General features: G+C 40.2%; 2 protein-coding genes across 3 annotated transcripts in view; one reads left to right on the forward strand and one right to left on the reverse strand.

The window, feature by feature from the left end:
• LOC132151479 (PRELI domain containing protein 3B-like) overlaps nt 1–19,441 on the forward strand; it is a 401,075-nt gene that overhangs the window by 17,944 nt on the left and 363,690 nt on the right. The gene's annotated exons all lie outside the window — the stretch shown is intronic.
• On the reverse strand, nt 103–4,256 carry LOC132151471 (vesicular inhibitory amino acid transporter-like). The gene is made up of 2 exons (XM_059559578.1): nt 3,368–4,256; nt 103–2,556 (listed from the first exon to the last, which is right to left on the reverse strand). The coding sequence occupies exons 1-2, from the start codon at nt 3,758–3,760 to the stop codon at nt 1,369–1,371; spliced, it is 1,581 nt and encodes a 526-aa protein (XP_059415561.1). The 5' UTR covers nt 3,761–4,256; the 3' UTR covers nt 103–1,368.

Raw genomic sequence — 19,441 nt, forward strand, 5'->3', positions numbered from 1 at the left:
CATTTAACAACAACAATTGTATATGTGATGTGGTTTAATATGTGAACCCTGTTTATGATGGATGTGCTGTCTTTAAATAAATCTCTGAGAGCTGGACTCGACTGATTTATTGTTTTGTAGATTTATTCTCTTTGAAAGGAAAAAAAAAGAAGCACGTGTTTCATTTTTTTCTTCTTCCATATCACACAAAACCAAAACAAACAGTTCTACAATATAATTTCACGCGTTTTTTTATTCTTCAATATATTCATTTTCACGATATATGATAACGATTTTGTGATATACATTCCATCTTTTAAACCACAATAACACAACACATACGGTTTTATAACATTTCCACAGCACCCATTGGATTGCACAAAATGAAAAAAATGTCTTATGCAAGTCCCTTGACTTCGATCCAACGACGTTATAATAAATCTCACCGAGGGGAACATGAACTTTATTAATAGTTTTAAATCACGACATTTCATAACCGATAAACAACGCTATGCTCAAAATTTAGTTATTTGAGTTGATGGATTTTTATATTTTCGATGATTTCTTCTGGAATTTCCGGCACATTTTCGTTTTCTCTTTCACTGTCTTCACGTCCAGCGGCTCTTTCTTGTTCGTTATTCAATGTCTTGTAAAAATACATGTCTCTTTGTATGTTTTCTGGCAAAGAGCAATTGAAACGCAACGTGTGAATAAAACCCTTGTTTTCTTCTGAATATCTCTAATACTGCATGGACATCATACGATCAAAATGCATAGATAAATACTTATATTCACCGTCCAGTATGCTGCCATTATTATTATTATTATTATTTTCTATCTTGTCCTCCGTTTTGGTTTAGTAAATGCAAACGATAATAATCAAGAATTAAATGTGTCCCCAACTCGAATTGAGGAAAACCCATCAATTTATTTAAAACGTATTCTATTGTGTTTATTGCCATGGCGTTGGTGTTTTTGTTCTTTAGCGTGTATTGCAGATCGTAAAGAGGAGGTTTCCTCTCTCACAGCATTGCTTTGCTTTGCTCAGTCTTGCATTTAGATGCAATGAAATGGTTTCTTCCTCGATTCCTGTGGAGTCGGGGATTCACTTCTAAACCATTTTCTCACTTAACAACAAAAATATAGGTTTGCTCTGGTATCTATTTGTGTAACGCGCTGCTGTCCAAGGCATTTCTCATATGGATGAGTAAAGATTTGCATTTGCACTGAATTATTTATTGTGTGTTAAGGTCAGATTTAAATGATAATGGGTTAAATGCTTTTGTATTTTATTTATCTTCTCTGGGGGAAACTTATCGGTTTGGTTATCAATATGTGGGATGCATAACACTTATCACCAAAAAAAAAAACCACTGGTCATTTTCCAGACTAATCGGACAGGTTGTATTTGTACGCCTCGATGAGGCCCTCGACGGAATGGATGAAGCCGGAAATACTGCATATACCCCCGATCACAAATATGGCGACGTCGAAGAAGACCTGATGCCACAAGAGCTTTCTCCACAACAACTTGAGATGGAATAAGCTGGGGAGGAGAAAGCACAGACCTGCGCCCGTCAGGCTGCCCGTCAGACCCATGAGGAGCGCGAAGTGTGGCACATAAATAGCCATGAGCATAGTGAACACAACTAGTGCACAGCGGAGCGAAAGACCCCATGATTTGAGACGCCCGTCGCCCCCGTAGCAATCCGGGAAAAACGCACGCCCTCCGTCTTGGAAGAAAGTCTTTTCTAGGACCTCCACGGCGGCGAAGAATGGCAGCGGGTACGAAAGCAGCGCCTTGGACACCAAGAAGAGGTTAACGACGGCTCTGATGCCAGATGGGAGGTTGTCGGTGATCACCTCCTTGGTTTCGTCGGCCCACGTCAAATAAGCCACCAGGGCGAACAGGCCTTTGAGGATGCAGGCAGCGATGTGAGTCCAGTTCATCATGCAGTGGAACTCGCTGGGCTTCTGCATGTTCCCCTCCAGCGAAGGCAGGAAGATCTGGGAAGTGTAGCTGAAGACGATGATGCCGATGGAGATGGGGAACTTCTTGACGTCGATGTAGAACTTCACCTTGTCCCAGGCCCAGTCTCGCGCCCTGGACAGACAGTAGGCGATCACTAGGATGTTGATGATGAAGTGCGCGATGGTGCAGAGCAAGCTGAACTTGGACACAGCTTTGAGGTTCTTGAGGAAGGCGCAGGGCAGAAGAGCAACGGTGGCGATGATGGCCCAAGACCTCTGGGACACGGGGAAGTTGGGGAAGCTGTTGTACATCAGGTTTCCACTCACCACGACGTATAAAATGCAGGTCATGACCAACTCGATGATTTGAGCTACGTTGACGATGTGGCCTCCCAGTGCGGGGAAGCGTGGCGCACAGCATGCATTAGCAATATCCACATATGAGTCTCTCACTCGTACCAACTGGCCGTCTTCGTTTTCTTCGTAGAGGCAAGATATGAGGATTTTCCCCGTGTAGCAGCACACGACAGCGGCGAATATAATGAGGAACAGTCCGAGATATCCTCCGTGAAGAATGGCGTAGGGTAACCCGAGAACAAACATGCCCTGGAGAGATAAGCAGAGCATGGCTTTATATAACAGAACACAAGTTTACTCAATTCACAACGTCATGCCCCATGCATTCTGTTCTATTCTAGACAGTTATACCCATAATGGTCTTAGTGTTTTTGGTGTCACGTTTTTGTTTTTTATGGACTTATGAATTTGAAAGGTTATGTGGGGTTCTGTTGAATTCACTGCAGGTTTGATGGAGCATTAGAAATGCAGCTGAATTCAGTACGACATTTCATTTGCTGTGAGCAAAGTCACGCTCACCTCATTGTGTCGTCATCAGGATTAATCAAATGGGCAGGGAGTCACGTCACGGACGTCACTCTTGATATTAATAGCTGGAATTGCGCACGATTTAATATATGAGGTTTATTGTTTAAGTATGCGTTTTTTTTACCATTATCCAAAAAGTTGTTTTTTAGCCAACATTTTGGAACGGGTATTTTCAATCGTAACTTGTAAAGGGCACATTATGGTCTTCAGTTTACGCACGTCAAAAAACACAGTATACAAATGCATATTGAATGGACTGGTTGAATGTTGTTTTATAAAGCTCAACTCGTCGATAAAGGTCCTTTAATATCAATCAGATCCCCCGTGACGCGACATCAGCTCAAGAAAAATCTACGCCATTAAAGAAACGTTTTGCTTCACAGAGGACTAACCCTTTAAAAAACGTGTGTGTGTATGTATATAGTTTGGAAAGTGTTTTCACGTAACATTTCCATATTGATTAATACTAAAAACTTTAGAATGTGATTATATATATCTACATGCATCGCCATGACGCGTAATGTCTCCTCACCTGGATCGCATTGGTCACGTTCCATCCTGCCTCCCAAGCAGTGATTCTTGGCTTGTCCGGGCCGCCTAATTCGGAGCAGAGTCCTCCGTCTTTGGACGCTGAGGGCGGCGGACCCGTTCCATCCCTCTGGTAATGACTGTCCCCCTCGCCCCCCGTTTCCCCGCCGCCCTCTCCACCCATTTGCTCGTTTTTAACGATGTCCATTTGAAGCCCCTGCCTGTGGTCATAGTCCAGATCATCGCAGTCGACGAAGCCCAAAGCCTCCTCATCGGTGGCGGCCTGGAAGCCCAGTCTGGCGAACATCCCACTCACCTTCGCCTGCGACTTATTGGTGACCGTGGTGGCCGCGTTGGACAGCTTGTTAGAGATCTTGCTTCTAATTACCGTAGCCATGATTGCTCTCCTAAACCGGATTGGTGTGAAATTTCCTCTTCAAATGTTTTTCTGGATATATCGAATTTAGCGTGCGACCGGAGTTCTTTGTCTGCGCATCAACGGAGCGAGAAGAGAACTGACTCTCGTGGTGACGCGTATTCGTTATCTCCACTTGTGACTGAAATCACGCCTGGTGTTTTTGCTTATTCCGTGGTTCATGTCACTTTCAGACGTAGATGATGCCTGGCACCTGCATCCTGTTCATCCTCTCTCTTTTTTTCTCCGGACTCTGATGCGCGCTTCCCAGGCGAGACAAAGTTTAATGTCCAGTGCGTAAAGGAGAGCGCTCGCGGATTTTTCCGTTCTCTGTATCCGTGGCACGGCGTCGAATCCTGCGATTCAGTGGCCGTCGCTGATGCCAATGCGGTCCACGGGAGCTCGGGGGTGTTGAGAGAGAGGCACGTGTCACCGTCAGCCTGCCAATGCCGCGCGCGCGTCTCCGGCTCCCAGTGCGCGCGCTACTCCGCACCGACAAAAACGGGGTAAAGATTTGCTGCATTTCTAGGGGAGGTGCTTGCAGGACCCCATCCTCCTCTCCACTCTCATTATGCCCAACATTCTTGGTCACAACACCCAATGGCATCCGGGGTCTCATAGTGTTGCATAACTTTACGAATATATAAACCGTATCCACGCATCGTACGAGGTCTTACATGGACACTAGGCTACAAGTGTTCTAGAAATATTCTTGTTGTTTTTTACTGTCACATCTTGAACTCTCCAGTTTTTATAGCTTCAGATGAAGGTTTAGCACTCATTTTCAACAAGAGGAACCGTGCCACCCTCCAGTTGGTGATGGAATACTCTTTTGAACGGATTTAAAAGCTAACTTCATTCGACTAGGGGATGAGCAAGAAATGCGTCGCTGATTTGAATGAGATATTATTGGTTTAGATTTGTAGACGATTTTACATTAATTTATTTAAAGTGTTGCGTTTTATTTATTATTATTATTTTTTTTATTGTTATAAATAGCGAGGATATTTCTCATGGATTATTTGTCACGGTGCAGAAATATTGTGCAGTGGGCTGTTAATCTGCTTCATGTTCTCGGACTCTTTTTAAAGTGAATGAAGATGATTTAAAAAAATGTTTTTAAGCGACAATCTCTTTTTTTCACTGATTGGAATTTCATCTCGTGTGTTCATCATATTCATGTATATTTATAAAAGCGTAGTTCTGATCGATCTGCGGATTCCTACAAACAACCGGACGCTTTATAAAATCATTTAGGCCTATATGAGCACATTACAGAGTTCATCCGGATCGAATTATTCACTATAAAATATAGTGGAATAGGCTTTCATAAAATCCTCGGTTCTGGAAAATGCGCAGTAGTAACATTTCGTGTATTCATATTCTACATGAATCAGTTATCAAGACAATGATACTCGTGCGTTAAAGAAATAAACCTAGGGAGTTTTTGTTTGGTTTTTTCAAATAAATGTTGGCATGATTACAGATATATTAGATGTCATGTGCTGCCATGCTTAAATGTAAACGAATAATCAAAATTATATCTCTTCGCTTGTAGGCTATATAAAAAAATAGTAACATTTATTACGTAACGAATTTATTGAAACTTTATCGCGCGATCGTAGCCTATGTTGACGTGATTAGAACAATCAAACGAAATTATGTAAATAAATATCGTAATTATTTAGAACGTTGTTCTAACGCTGTGAATAAAGAAACACTTTGACAAATTCAGAAAACGGCCAATTTTACTGGATCTAAATATTTCATTAATATAATATCTCATTAGGTAAAATAAACTTCTGTAAATGTGATGCTAATTTTGCATCTTTTTTCATTAATAAAGGTATTTCTAATTTATTCATAGTCTACATTATGCTTACATTGTATAGGCTTACATAGAATTCGCGCTGCCCTGTATTCGCCATATCTAATCTGTCATATCAGTGATTTTCTTTCCCCCGGAGATGTTCTGTATCCCGCAGGCTGTGCTCGGCCTCGGGTTCCCGGTGGGAGCGGAAGGGTTAATCGGTGTGGCGTTATCAGGCGCGCGCAGATCCGCGAGAATACAATCAGGACAAGAACAGACGCACGCGGGCTTCATTCAGCGCGTTTAAGAGTAATATTAAGTTATATAAAAATAAAAACACACAAAGAAATAATTAAGTAAATAATCAAATAAAAATGTATAATTGTAGAGAAAACAAAAACGATGATAATTTATAAGCAATGTGGTGATGACTTATCCTGGTTAATTTTATATAATTGATAATACAATATAAGATATAATAAATACCCCCATCTACATGCAATCGGAAATCTTTTTTTCGGCTTTGAGCATTATGAAGAAAATAGATTTATTAAGACTAGATTTGCTAAACCTGTTCAGGATCTGTTAAATCACTCAGATTGATTTTCCTCACCTCCAAAACCATATTACCACCATAATCTATTTCCCATTCTCCTCTCTTGCATTCACTGTGGCTGAATTAGGTGTTTTTGGTCAAACTCAAAGACAGCACGTGATCCTTATGAACAAATTTCAGGTATATTTTGGCATAGTGAATGTGATGGCACGTCTCTCATTCATTTTGTTACCCTTCAGAAAAATCATAGAGGGCAATAAGAGGTCAGGGTGCTTCTCCCAGGAGCCTCTCTGCACATAATCCTCAATCTGTCCCCCGGGACACTGATCCGGGATCAGTCAGGTGTGTCGCACTGCTGTCTTTGTCAGTGATTCAATGCTATCTCGCTCTGCAAGGTGATCTCGAGCTATTGTTGAAGAGCAGCAGTGTCATGATTCTGTTTGTCTTTTTGTGTTGTCACGCTGGATGCCGGAGTGCTGAAACAAAAGGATTTCGTCTGACCTATCCTTTGTCCCTGTGGCTGCTTCATTCTGTCCTTTTTCTCATTACACACTTCACTGAGCTGAACTAGTGTAGTGGAGCGATTCCCTCTTCTTCTTCTGCTATATAGAGACAGATCATTAATTATCTTCACACTAAACACTGTGATGCTGCACAGAAGGGACGCAGAGTAAACAGGCTTATCCTTCTCTGCAGACGAACTGAGCTCAATGTCATATCAAGAAGTGCATCTGATGACTTTCCCAAAGCTTTTGGTGTCTACAGACATGCGCAGCCAGAAACAGTACATTGTGCAAACACATTTCAGAGAATTGCATATACTTTAGAGACTGTTCTTCAGTTGATCAGTTTTTCATAAAATAACCATTTATTTAGTGTGACATTTTAATAATCTGAAGAACATTTTCCCCTCTAGAACCGGAATGGAAAAATTCCATGGATGTTAAAGGTTCTTCATGGAACCATCAATTGCAATAAAGAGCCTTTATTTTACATTTCTGATTTTAGAATTCTTCTTCACTTCATTTAAAAGGAGCAACGCTCTTAAAAATAAAAGTTCTTTAAGAAACATTAACATCCAAAGAACCTTTCCAATCCAAAAAAGTGGAAAAAGGTTCTTCAGATTATTAAAATGGTCCTTGCACTTGCAAAATTGTTATTTTAGGAACTGATCACTTAAAGATTTCACTCTTTTGGAACCTATATTTTAAAAAGTGTATAGAAGAACCATTTTGGTTCCAAAAGAACCCTTCAGTGAACAGTTCTTAAAATAACCATTTGTGTGTGTGTGTGTGTGTGTGTGATGAACATTTAAAAAATCCTGTATAAATGACCAATGCAATGGTTCCATGGATGTTAAAGATTCTTCATGGAACCATCAGTGCCAATAAATAACCTTTATTTTTCAAAGTGAGTATATGCTTTGCATTGCATTTCAAATGAGAGCGAGGACTATTTTATCCTTATGTTTCAGACGTGGTACGATCCCCTCCTGCATGAAGCCAACAGCCGACCCACTGAAGCCTCTTCTGCAGCTCAGCGAGGCAGAAAATAACACATAACACACTTCAGTTAGAGAGCCAAACTGAAAAGACATGTGTGTCTCTGGGGGCCGTGGCGCAGCGGAATTAGCCAATCACGCGCATTGGCTCCTCTCCGAATCCATTACTATTAGCACCACAATCCCAAGTACATCATTGCGCTGATCATCCGCTACCAGAACAGATATGTGTGCTTTTATAAGTGGAGTCACTAGTAGATGCTGAGTCTCAGAAACCAGAAACCCCTGATGTTAGATTTTTAAATGAACATTAAGAACTAAAATTAGCTTGAAAAGAAAAATATTTAAGTTTAGTTCATCCACACAGGTTCACGTAAATAGAGATATATTTTTGACTTTGATTTGATTATTTTGCTTCGTAACAAAAATGTGTTCTAAGAACATTTTGTAAACATTCCCATTTAAAAACATTATTTTGGAATGTTCTTTAAAAAGTCCATTCCATTATATAAAGGAACATTCCATTTTGTTTAGTTTTCTCCCCCAAAACATTATGTAAATAAAATAAAAAAAATTCAGAAAAGAAACTATCTATAAACATTATAAATAATGTTTTGTGCTGTTGATTTGAGAACATTATTAAAGACCAGGTAACTTAACATTACTAGAAGAACGTTTTTCATATCAGGACCTTGTCAGGATGTATTTAAACAATAGAAACACTTATTTCACTGTATTAGCATGATTTATCTGTCTGTCTAAATAAAAGAAATGATTGATTCTTTGTATATAAATGTGTTTTTTTTATGTAAACTAGGCATAGTTTGGCCATCTAGCATTCTGAAATGAACCTGCAGATGATAATTCATTGAGGCAAAAGCGTGTTGGAAGTCTAAAAACAAAAACAGAAAAATCACATCCCATAACTCATAACATAAAATAAATTTGTCCCTTTTAGCCATAAACACACACACACACACACACACACACACACACACACACACACACACACAGACAGACATGTGAGAGTGAATTCCAGGTGGCCTTGTGGTAACCACTTAAAAGCCTTTTCATTTATCCTAATGCGCCTGTTTAATGGCCTATTATGAGATCCCGGGAGAGATGTGGGTTATATTAACCCTGCTGGAGCAGAGAATGAACAGCTCACACACACACACACACACACACACACACACTTCAGTCCCTCTCTTTGAACATGTCAGAAACGAGAGCAGCTCAGCATATATTCATACGTGTGTTTTTCCTTGTTGACTGCTGTTGTTGTTGTTTTCCTCTGGCGGTCCAGACGGCAGTATTTCTAGCGTTCCTGACTCACTCCATCACCTTGTAGATTTTCTCTCCTTGTTCCCCCCCGCCAGGACACATTAACATTGTAATTGCCTTTTAGCCCTCTCCTTTGAACACACTGTAAACGGGCAGTGCTCCTCTGGGATGGAGAGCCCGAGGCCTACACAATCAACACAGCAATCTGTTTCCATTATATGCTTCTTACAGCCACGGCTATCATCCTTTATAGACTGATACATAGACTGTGTGTGTGTGTGTGTGCGCGCGCATGTGCTCATTGTAAATGGTAAATACAATGATTTCTGTATATATAGAGGTAGATTATATTCTGATAAGGTTTAACATATATAGGCTTAAATCATTGATTCAAAGCATCTGCCAAATGCATAACTTTAAATATAAATCAAATGTAATTCATAAGACCAAAGGAGTTTGTGTGTTTCATTGAGCGCTTCAGTCTCTGGGTTCATGAATAAATGAAGAGAACCAGCTCCTTTTTCCACATGGGACAGTTTTGTCCTGTTAAACAAAACAACACATGTTTAGAAATCAATGCTACGGCGGATCTGGAGCTGTGTGGAAAACTCTAGCTGTTGACTTCATCTGAGCAAATAGAATTGAAATCGAATCGACTGTTTAAACAGGAACGAATAGTTTTGCTCACGTCTTATTTTTCTCCTGGACTAAAACCCAAACTGTCCACGAGTGAAGGTCCAATTGAAACAGCAATAATTACAGTCATTACAACACAAATGCGAGCACCCATCGAGATGCAGACCACCTGCTTTTAATAACAGTCCCTCATTCAAATGAGATGTAAATGCGTTTTCGTCTGAAACTACTGAGCTGCATAAATAAAACGTTCGCATAAATAAAATCTCACGAAATATGAAAGATGCGATCAGCGATCGCTGAGAGCCTCATGAATATTCAGAGCGCGGCGCGTCGTGACGTCATCGCACACGCTTTCTTTGATTTTAATTGGACCGAGCAGGAGTAAAAAAGAGCTCTGTTGATTGTCAATTTACAGAAGCGAGCAGACACACAATAGAGTCTGTGTTCATGAATACAGTCTCCGCACATGATTCTTAACAGGCCTGCAGTCTCCACACCTTCTGTGGAAATGAAAAACATGTATTTTTTAAACATTGACTTAAGGAGTAACCTTTTGATGCAGAAATCATTAAACAACAAAGACAAAAAGAGTTCATTTTTATTTGACTAAAAATAGTAATTTACACATTTTCTGGCCTTTTTAAAGGTGTGAGTTACACAGGGTTTAAATACAGGGTTTCTGTGGGTCTTAAAGTCATAATTCACCCTTCCACAAATCAAGACCATCAAAAGCTCTTAAATCTTAACAGAAAGTCTTAAACTCTTAAAGCTGTGGCATTAAATGTTGCATGTGCCACAAAAACATGTCAACCTCAGTATTTCTGACTTATCTTCCATTACAAACATCTAAACAACCTTAAATCAAGATATATTTACTGTAAATGCCAAATTATGATATTAAGTCATATTTTCTGAGAAATCAATCAAAATGAAGCGGGTTTATGATTAAAACACGAACAAATATCTGTCAGTGAGGATTGAAAACTTGTTTTCCCTTTGTGTGAAGTTGATGTTTCTGAATCCATTGACAGATATTTGTTCTTGTTGTAATCATAAACTCTCGTCATTTGATAAATTTTTCAGAGAATAATCATCATTTTGCTTCTTAGGCAAATGCATGTTGATTTTAAAATCTGGAAAACAAGACAGATACTGAGCACTCTTTGCAGTGTGATTAGAAGGTGTACTGTACAGTAAAAGTTATTCTAGTGTTTGTAAAATGAATTAAAAGGTAACAAAGATCCTTTATAAATTATATTTTAAAACTTTGAAGTGTTGCTAAGCAAACTCCTTTTGCTCCATTAGAGAACATGTTTACATGAGTTTATGCATTAAATTTCTTTAAAAAGGTTGCTTTTATAGAACCTACAAAATGTAAATATTAATACGTCACACTGGTTAAAATGGTTTTTAAAGATTTGTCCATCATGCATCAAAGGGTTAAACTTATTTTGTTTAATTGGCTATAGAATGTGCATTCTATTATAAGAAGTCCCAGTTTTCTCTTTCACATCACTATTCTACAATTCAAGTAAAACCTCTGGAGAGATTCAGATTATAAATGTTAAGGAAAGTCATATGAACCTTTTGCATCTGAACATGAACAGAATTCATGTCACAATGTTAGAGGAGCATGAGTGGGTTCATGGTTTTCTCAGGGGTCTTTTTCTTTAACTGACCGGTGCTGGACTCATAGAGAGGCTCAAAGGCAATGTGGGTCAGACCCGAGGGCATCAGTAAACGCGTCCCTGCTCAATCCTCAATCAATAAACAGCACACTTGTGTTTGATCAGAGCACCTGGGGCGGCAACACTGTGAGCTTTTCTTTCCTAATGACTCAAAGACACATTTCACCCATGTGTGAACGAAACACTTCAGACCAGTAATAGCTGTATGGATCCAGTGCTGTTTAAGAGCCCTATCAGAAATGTGTGAAAACATCCTCCATATGATGTCAGAAGTCGCATTATACTTTGGTTTCTTTACACTGCACAGAGGCGCTTCTGAAGTGACATTTAAGAGTCTTTACACAGATTTTTAATGCCGCTCAGAGGTGGCATAAATGCATTTACATAGCACATACAACTTTATGCGTTGATATTAGGGCTGAGGTGGGTCAGAGCGGCTTTTATGCTTCATTACGTCTTTGAATTTGAATTTTGAGCCGGCACGAAGCTGCCTTTGCGTAAGGATGCCTTTCGTCCAAAGAAGTTTTGAGATCTGAAACTTACACTACTGACAAATTTACACTGCAGAAGTGGCACAAAGGCTCTCATTGTTTGATGCTGCTCACATAGCTAAATGCATCTATATGTAAACTGCATACTTTGATACACTCTCAAGCTTTTGTACCTTTTTTTCGGAGAGTGAAAGACTGAGATGGGTCAGAGCAGGCATAATTTAGTCTGGCTTTGATGCGGCATTACATCTTTACACTGAAATCTGAGCAGACGTAACTCAGCAGTGTATGGAAGCCGGATGTGTAGCACCTCAATAGATGCAGAAAACGGAGACTGCTCATGAAACGAGCCCTTTCTGGCGTCTCTGTTGGCAGAGGTTCATCGGGGGTCCACCCTGCAGTCCATCTGCCCTTTAAAACACCCGCTTACTTTCACGGGTCTCGCTCTGAGGTCAAGTGTGCGTCGCGTGCGTCAGCTCTTCATGACCGCAGACATCTACAGCACAGTTTGGAGGATTTATGTTCCTGGCAGCAGTGTTTTAATAGTATGAGGTCAATATGACCGATCTCGCTTTTTTCTGCCCGCTTTCTTTCTTCAGAAAATAAATAGCGATGTAAAAGTGCACGCTGTCATTCTCCTCTTTGAAACGCATCTTTTCTGCATCACAAAGCAGGCTGTGTAATACAATGCCACGCGGCTCCAACTGGTGCACATCGCTGTAGAACAGCAAACACAGAGCTGTACATTTCCTGTAGGGCTGACTTTGAGTTTAGTATGTTCCATTATCTCGTCTCGTCACAGGGAGGCTGTAAAATCAAAGACTATTCATTTTGTTTGCTGTGGAAATGGTCCATTTGTCTTTTCCCCATTATCTGACATTGTTGACGGAGCCCTCAATCATGTGCTCGGTTACATGAAAACAATATAAATGCGAATAATACTCATTACCAGTTCAGCTTCTGAAATGTGGTCTTTCATAAGAATGCCTCTGCTATTTCTGTGTTTGAATGGATGTTTTAATGTGGAAATATAGCTAGTATAATACTGGTTATGTTTGATACACACACCTAGACATTATGTTATGATTTTTAAATATTTTTGAAAGAAGTCTCTCGTCTTCACTGCACATATTTGATCAAAAATACTGTAAAAATTGTGATATAATAATACAATTTCAAACAGCTGTTTTCTATGTAAATATTTGTTAAATTGTAAAAGACTAAATGATAAAAATTTTTGATCTGTTCTTTTTGTCCGTCTTGCTCTCTGTGTGTTGTAGCAGTAATGGAGGGATAATTGTGACATTGGAGTGTCAGGAAAGCACACACACACACACACACACACACACACACACACACACACACACACACACACACACACACACACACACACACACACACACACACACTGTTATCATGTCTCAACCCCTCACACCTAACCACAGAAGATAATCACTTTTGAAAGGTGCCATTTTTATCTGCTGCTACAGCTGCAATTCAGTCAGAGAAAGAAGCAGCTTAAATAGCTCTGCTGTCTGTGTGTGTGTGTGTGTGGCTGTCTGTCTGTGTGTCTGTGTGTGTGTGTGTGTGCCTGAGCGGTGTGTGTGTGTGTGGCTGTCTGTCTGTCTGTGTGTGTGTGTGGCTGTCTGTCTGTCTGTGTGTGTGTGTGTGTGCTCTTGTTTTTGTGCCATATCAGGACACAACTCTGTATAATGACATGGGTATGACACAGGTATTTCAAGGAGAGGGTGACTTATGAGGACATTACCCATGTCTCCATTTTTCAAAACGCTTATAAATCATACAGAATTAGTTTTTTTGAGAAAGTAAAAATGCACAAAGTCTCCTGTGAGGGTTAGGGTTAGGTGTAGGGTTGGTGTAGGGCCAGAGAATATACAGTTTGTACAGTATAAAAACCATTACACCTATGGGATGAACACACTTTACACAAAAACAAACGTGTGTGTGAGTGTGTGTGTGTGTGTGTGTGTGTGTGTGTCTGTGCCTGTGTCTGTGTGTGTGTGCATGTCAAGTCAAGTCAAGTCACATTTATTTATATATCGCTTTAAACAAAATACATTGCGTCAAAGCAACTGAACAACATTCATTAGGAAAACAGTGTCAATAATGAAAAAATGATAGTTAAAGGCAGTTCATCATTGAATTCAGTGATGCCATCTCTGTTCAGTTTAAATAGTGTCTGTGCATTTATTTGCAATCAAGTCAACGATATCGCTGTAGATGAAGTGACCCCAACTAAGCAAGCCAGAGGCGACAGCGGCAAGGAACCGAAACTCCATCGGTGACAGAATGGAGAAAAAAACCTTGGGAGAAACCAGGCTCAGTTGGGGGCCAGTTCTCCTCTGACCAGACGAAACCAGTAGTTCAATTCCAGACTGCAGCAAAGTCAGATTGTGCAGAAGAATCATCTGTTTCCTGTGGTCTTGTCCTGGTGCTCCTCTGAGACAAGGTCTTTACAGGGGATCTGTATCTGGGGCTCTAGTTGTCCTGGTCTCCGCTGTCTTTCAGGGATGTAGAGGTCCTTTCTAGGTGCTGATCCAGCATCTGGTCTGGATACGTACTGGATCCGGGTGACTGCAGTGACCCTCTGATCTGGACACAGACTGGATCTGGTGGCCACGGTGACCTCGGAACAAGAGAGAAACAGACAAATATTAGCGTAGATGCCATTCTTCTCATGATGTAGCAAGTACATCGGGTGTTATGGGAAGTGTTCCCGGTTCCGGTTTACCTAATTAATGCAGCCTAAAAATCCTTTTACAGATTTGGATAATAAAAGCATATTAGTATATGTGTAAGCCAGGTTAAAGAGATGGGTCTTTAATCTAGATTTAAACTGCAAGAGTGTGTCTGCCTCCCGAACAATGTTAGGTAGGTTATTCCAGAGTTTAGGCGCCAAATAGGAAAAGGATCTGCCGCCCGCAGTTGATTTTGATATTCTAGGTATTATCAAATTGCCAGAAATTTGAGAATGCAGTGGACGTAGAGAATTATAAGGTAACAAGAGCTCATTCAAATTCTGACGTGCTAAACCATTCAGGGCTTTATAAGTAATAAGCAATATTTTAAAATCTATACGATGCTTGATAGGGAGCCAGTGCAGTGTTGACAGGAACGGGCTAATATTGTCACGTACGTTGATACAAGGAACGAGGAGAGATCCAAATGCAGGTATGAGATTTTATTGAAGGGCAAATCCAAAGGGGTAAACAGTCCAGGCAGGGTCAAAACCAGAAAATCCAATAACATGAACACAAAACAAGAACACACGGAAAGAGCAGACTCTGGGAGGTATCATACATACGACAAGGACTCCGTGACAAAGACTCAGACAGACCGGGTATAAATACACAGAAGGATAATGGGGAAACTGGAGACAGGTGGGGAATAATCAATTAACTAAACAAGGAGGAAGGTGACCAAATAAGGGAACAGGAAGTGATAATATGACAGACACCGTGGGAATGGAGGACACCTAGTGGACACCCAGGGAACACAACCCAGACACTGTGACAAATATAGTCATACTTCCTGGTTCTAGTAAGAACTTTTGCTGCTGCATTTTGGACTAGCTGGGGTCTTAGACCGCGTTCTAGGTTATTACATGCAGAGTTTTTAGGTCTTATAATTAACACCTCATTTTTAGCAGTAAGAATTTAGCAGTAAAAAATTACTCATCATCCAGTTTTTTTTCTATATCGACTATGCATTCCTTTAGTTTTTCAAATTGGTGTGTTTCACCGGGCTGCGAAGAAATATAGAGCTGAGTATCATCAGCATAACAGTGAAAGCTAACACCATGTTTCCTGATGATATCTCCCAAGGGTAACATATAAAGCGTGAAGAGTAGCGGCCCTAGTACTGAGCCTTGAGGTACTCCATACTGCACTTGTGATCGATAGGATACATCTTCATTCACTGCTACGATTTTAAGGCGGTCATATAAGTAAGATTTAAACCATGCTAATGCTCTTCCATTAATGCCAACAAAGTGTTCAAGTCTATGCAAAAGAATGTTGTGGTCAAGTGTGTCAAACGCAGCACTAAGATCCAATAAAACTAATAGAGAGATACACCCACGATCAGATGATAAGAGCAGATCATTTGTAACTCTAAGAAGAGCAGTCTCAGTACTATGATACGGTCTAAATCCTGACTGGAAATCCTCACATATACCATTTTTCTCTAAGAAGGAATATAATTGTGAGGATACCACCTTTTCTAGTATCTTGGACAGAAAAGGGAGATTCGAGATTGGTCTATAATTAACTAGTTCTTTGGGGTCAAGTTGTGGTTTTTTGATGAGAGGCTTAATAACAGCCAGTTTGAAGGTTTTGGGGACATGTCCTAATGACAATGAGGAATTAATAATAGTCAGAAGAGGATCTATGACTTCTGGAAGCACCTCTTTTAGGAGCTTAGATGGTATAGGGTCTAACATACATGTTGTTGGTTTAGATGATTTAACAAGTTTATACACATGTTTTTGTGTGTGAGTGAGTGTGTGTGTGTGAGTGTTTTTGACTGTGTGTGTGTGTGTGTTGCACATCAGAATCAGTATTTGGTTCAGATTTCCACCCCCTGAAGTGAGACTTTTGGTGGAATTCTGCAGCACAGCTGAAATAAACTGCTCAGTGTGATGTTAAATCAAGCAGAAGAGCAGAATCAGTGTGTGACACACACATACACACACACACACACACACACACACAGACAGAGAGAAAGAGACAGACAGAAACACACACACACACACACACAAACAGACAGAGACACAGAGAGATACGCGCACAGACACACACACACACACACACACAAAACTTAAAACTTTGATTCAAATCACATAAGGTTAAGGCCGTCGCAGTGACTGTGGAAAAATCTTTAAATATTCAGAAAAACATTAACTCCAGCTGTCTCACTCTCCTATGAGAGAGAGAGAGAGAGAGAGAGAGAAAGAGAGAGAAAGAGAGAGTCAGCGGGCGGCGGATTGTTCAGCTCCAGCATGAAAAGGCAAAACACAGATAATTTCAGTGGCCTCTAATACACACTATTATTGATATTACTGCAAATTGGTTGCCATGGTTATCTATTTAGCTTTGGACCTCAGCAGAGGATGACTTCTGTGCGAGTGAGAGAGAGAGAGAGAGAGAGAGAGAGAGACACTAATGCTGCAAGCGTCTGTGGGCCGCTTCCCAAGATAGTTGCCATGGTCACAGTAATTGGGTGGCAGAAATAAGGACAGGAGACGACAGAAATCCACCAAAAGAGAAGCGCAGCGATAGAGACAAACTGAAAACATGAGTCTGTCTCCTTGACATCCAAACTACGTGGAGAAAGGAATCAAACAATCTGCTTCAGCAGCAGCTCTGCTTTACAGCATCAGATGAAGAGAGCAAAGAAAACTCATCTAAATATGATTAGAATGAGAAAATTAGCTATTTCTGTCTAGTTCTAATTATTTCAGAAGTATTGAAAGTAATCAAAAGCTATTTAGATATTTAAAATAATAATATAACATTTATAATTTTTTTTTATTCTAATTAGAATTATAAAGATAAAATACATTTAAATATGATATGTAGTATTCAAAATGATAGACTGTTAGATGAATTAGATGAACATTAGATGAATAAAAGCAAAGAAACCTTAAAAATAAAAAAATATAATGTTAAAACGAGTAAGAGATTTTATTTGCATCTAATTCTTTTAATGTCAAGAATGATACAAAATAATGAAAATATTTAAATATTTAAAAGAATAATACTATTAAGAAAAAATGGCAAGCAATATAGGCTAGTTAAAAAAAAAAATCTAGGTAATATTGTTTTACAGATAATAATGCAAAATCATAACATTGTAATATTCAAAAATGTGTCATGTTCAAAACGATTAGAATAGAGAAGAGCATAAATCTGTCGCTCAGAGAGAAGCTAGATGTGAGGCCTTCTGGGTCACAGTGACATCTACAATCATATCAGTCCATTCACTCTGAACCCGCAGGAGCTCGTGTGTGTGTGCGTGTGTGTGTGTGTGTGTGTGTGTGTGACAAGAACAAAGGCGGAGGAAGGAGGCCGAGCTTGTGATGGCCCGCGGTGTCCGGTTTGTTCACAGACAGCAGAGCCACAAATATACAGCAGGAATTCTCTGACGTTCCTCCCTTTTACCCAGAATTCAGCTGTGGTGCCAGCAGAGATCAGGCTAATCATGAAGGGACGTTTCCACAGACTGATGACGTGTTGAAGATGTTTGTTCGTGCGATGTCTCTGATCATCAACGCTGTTTAATGTGTTTTTATAAACTCAGATTGAAATGTCTTTCATCAGACGCACAGACTGTTAATGCATTCATGGGACAGGTGTACTCGAGATGGGCAAACATCGCGTCTGATTGGCCAGCGAAGAATCAAAGCGCTCACAAAAGACTGAATGAGAGGCTTTCCTCTGCCAATCTCATGATTTCCAATCACCTTTACTGGTGGTTTCTACATCTGTCAATCTTTAATCTAGTTCTTTTTAACTAGACGATATGGTGGATTTTTTTAAATCAATGATTATATTAATGCTTTTATTTGCATGTGGAAAGAAGCGCAAGTTAATTTGAATCGGACTCACTTCCTCCGCTGGATTAACTGTGATTAGAATATCTTTGATCGTGTGTTTCTGCTGCATGTGAGATAGCTTTCTCAGCCGTATTGCCATCATTAATTTAAATGCTAATTGATTCTTTATAAGGCCTTTCAGAGAGTGTCTGACTCATCCTCACATGTGTGTGTTTCTGTGTGTGTGTGTGTGTGAGAGAGAGAGACAGAGAGAGAGAGAGAGAGAGAGAGAGAGAGAGAGAGAGTATGAGTGTGTGTGAGTGGTTCAGGTATTCCCTATGTGGGATACACACACACACACACACACACACACATACACTCTCACACACACTCTCTCTCTCTCTTACACACTTGCATTGTTGGTTTGCTGGGACCCTCCACAGGCGTAAGGGTTTTTGTACTGTACAAACTGTATTTTCTACACTAACCCTACTCCTATTTCTGAATTTCATAAAACACGTTTTATATGTTTTCCAGCCTTTTGTTTTATGTTTACACAGGAAGTGTCGTCTTTGTAGTACTCATGTTATTATACACATCTGTGTCCTCATAAACCTTATAGGCTTACACCAGTACACACACTCTCTCTCTCTCTCTCTCTCTCTCACACACACACACACACACACACACACAAATGATCCATGACATGTTGCTTAACAACACAGGGTCTGGTTTGTGCTGATAAGTGTCTGTGTTTGACTCTGGCATGCGTCTGTGGTGAAGCGCAGGAGGAGGTGATGTCATAGTCTCTCTCTCTCTCACTCCATCTCCCGTGATCTTACATACACACACATCTTTCAATCCAGAGTCTCCCCCCAAAAACTGCATTTGAGTTTTCCCCAGCATGTGTTCTGCTCGTGTGAGTCGTGTGCGATCAGCGTGATTCGGCTGCACACAAAGGGAAAGTCATTTCAAATGCACAGCGGGCAGATAAATGATAGCAGAAGTGGTAAAGTGGCCCTCAAACGTCGGCTCACGTGACAGGGTCAGTCTGAGCTCCGGCTGCGACACGCCGCACAAACCCTGATTGCTAAACACCTGCAATCACACGTATTCACATAATAACACGAGAATCAAA

The sequence above is a fragment of the Carassius carassius genome, chromosome 10 (genome assembly GCF_963082965.1).
Source record: "Carassius carassius chromosome 10, fCarCar2.1, whole genome shotgun sequence".
NCBI classification, from domain to species: Eukaryota; Metazoa; Chordata; class Actinopteri; order Cypriniformes; family Cyprinidae; genus Carassius; species Carassius carassius.

Bases quoted from the DNA above. Each gene is read 5' to 3' on its own strand.
- LOC132151471 (XM_059559578.1), bottom strand. From the start codon at position 3,760: ATGGCTACGGTAATTAGAAGCAAGATCTCTAACAAGCTGTCCAACGCG. The intron at 2,557-3,367 runs GTGAGGAGACAT...TTATCTCTCCAG, and splicing joins ACGTGACCAATGCGATCCAG to GGCATGTTTGTTCTCGGGTT.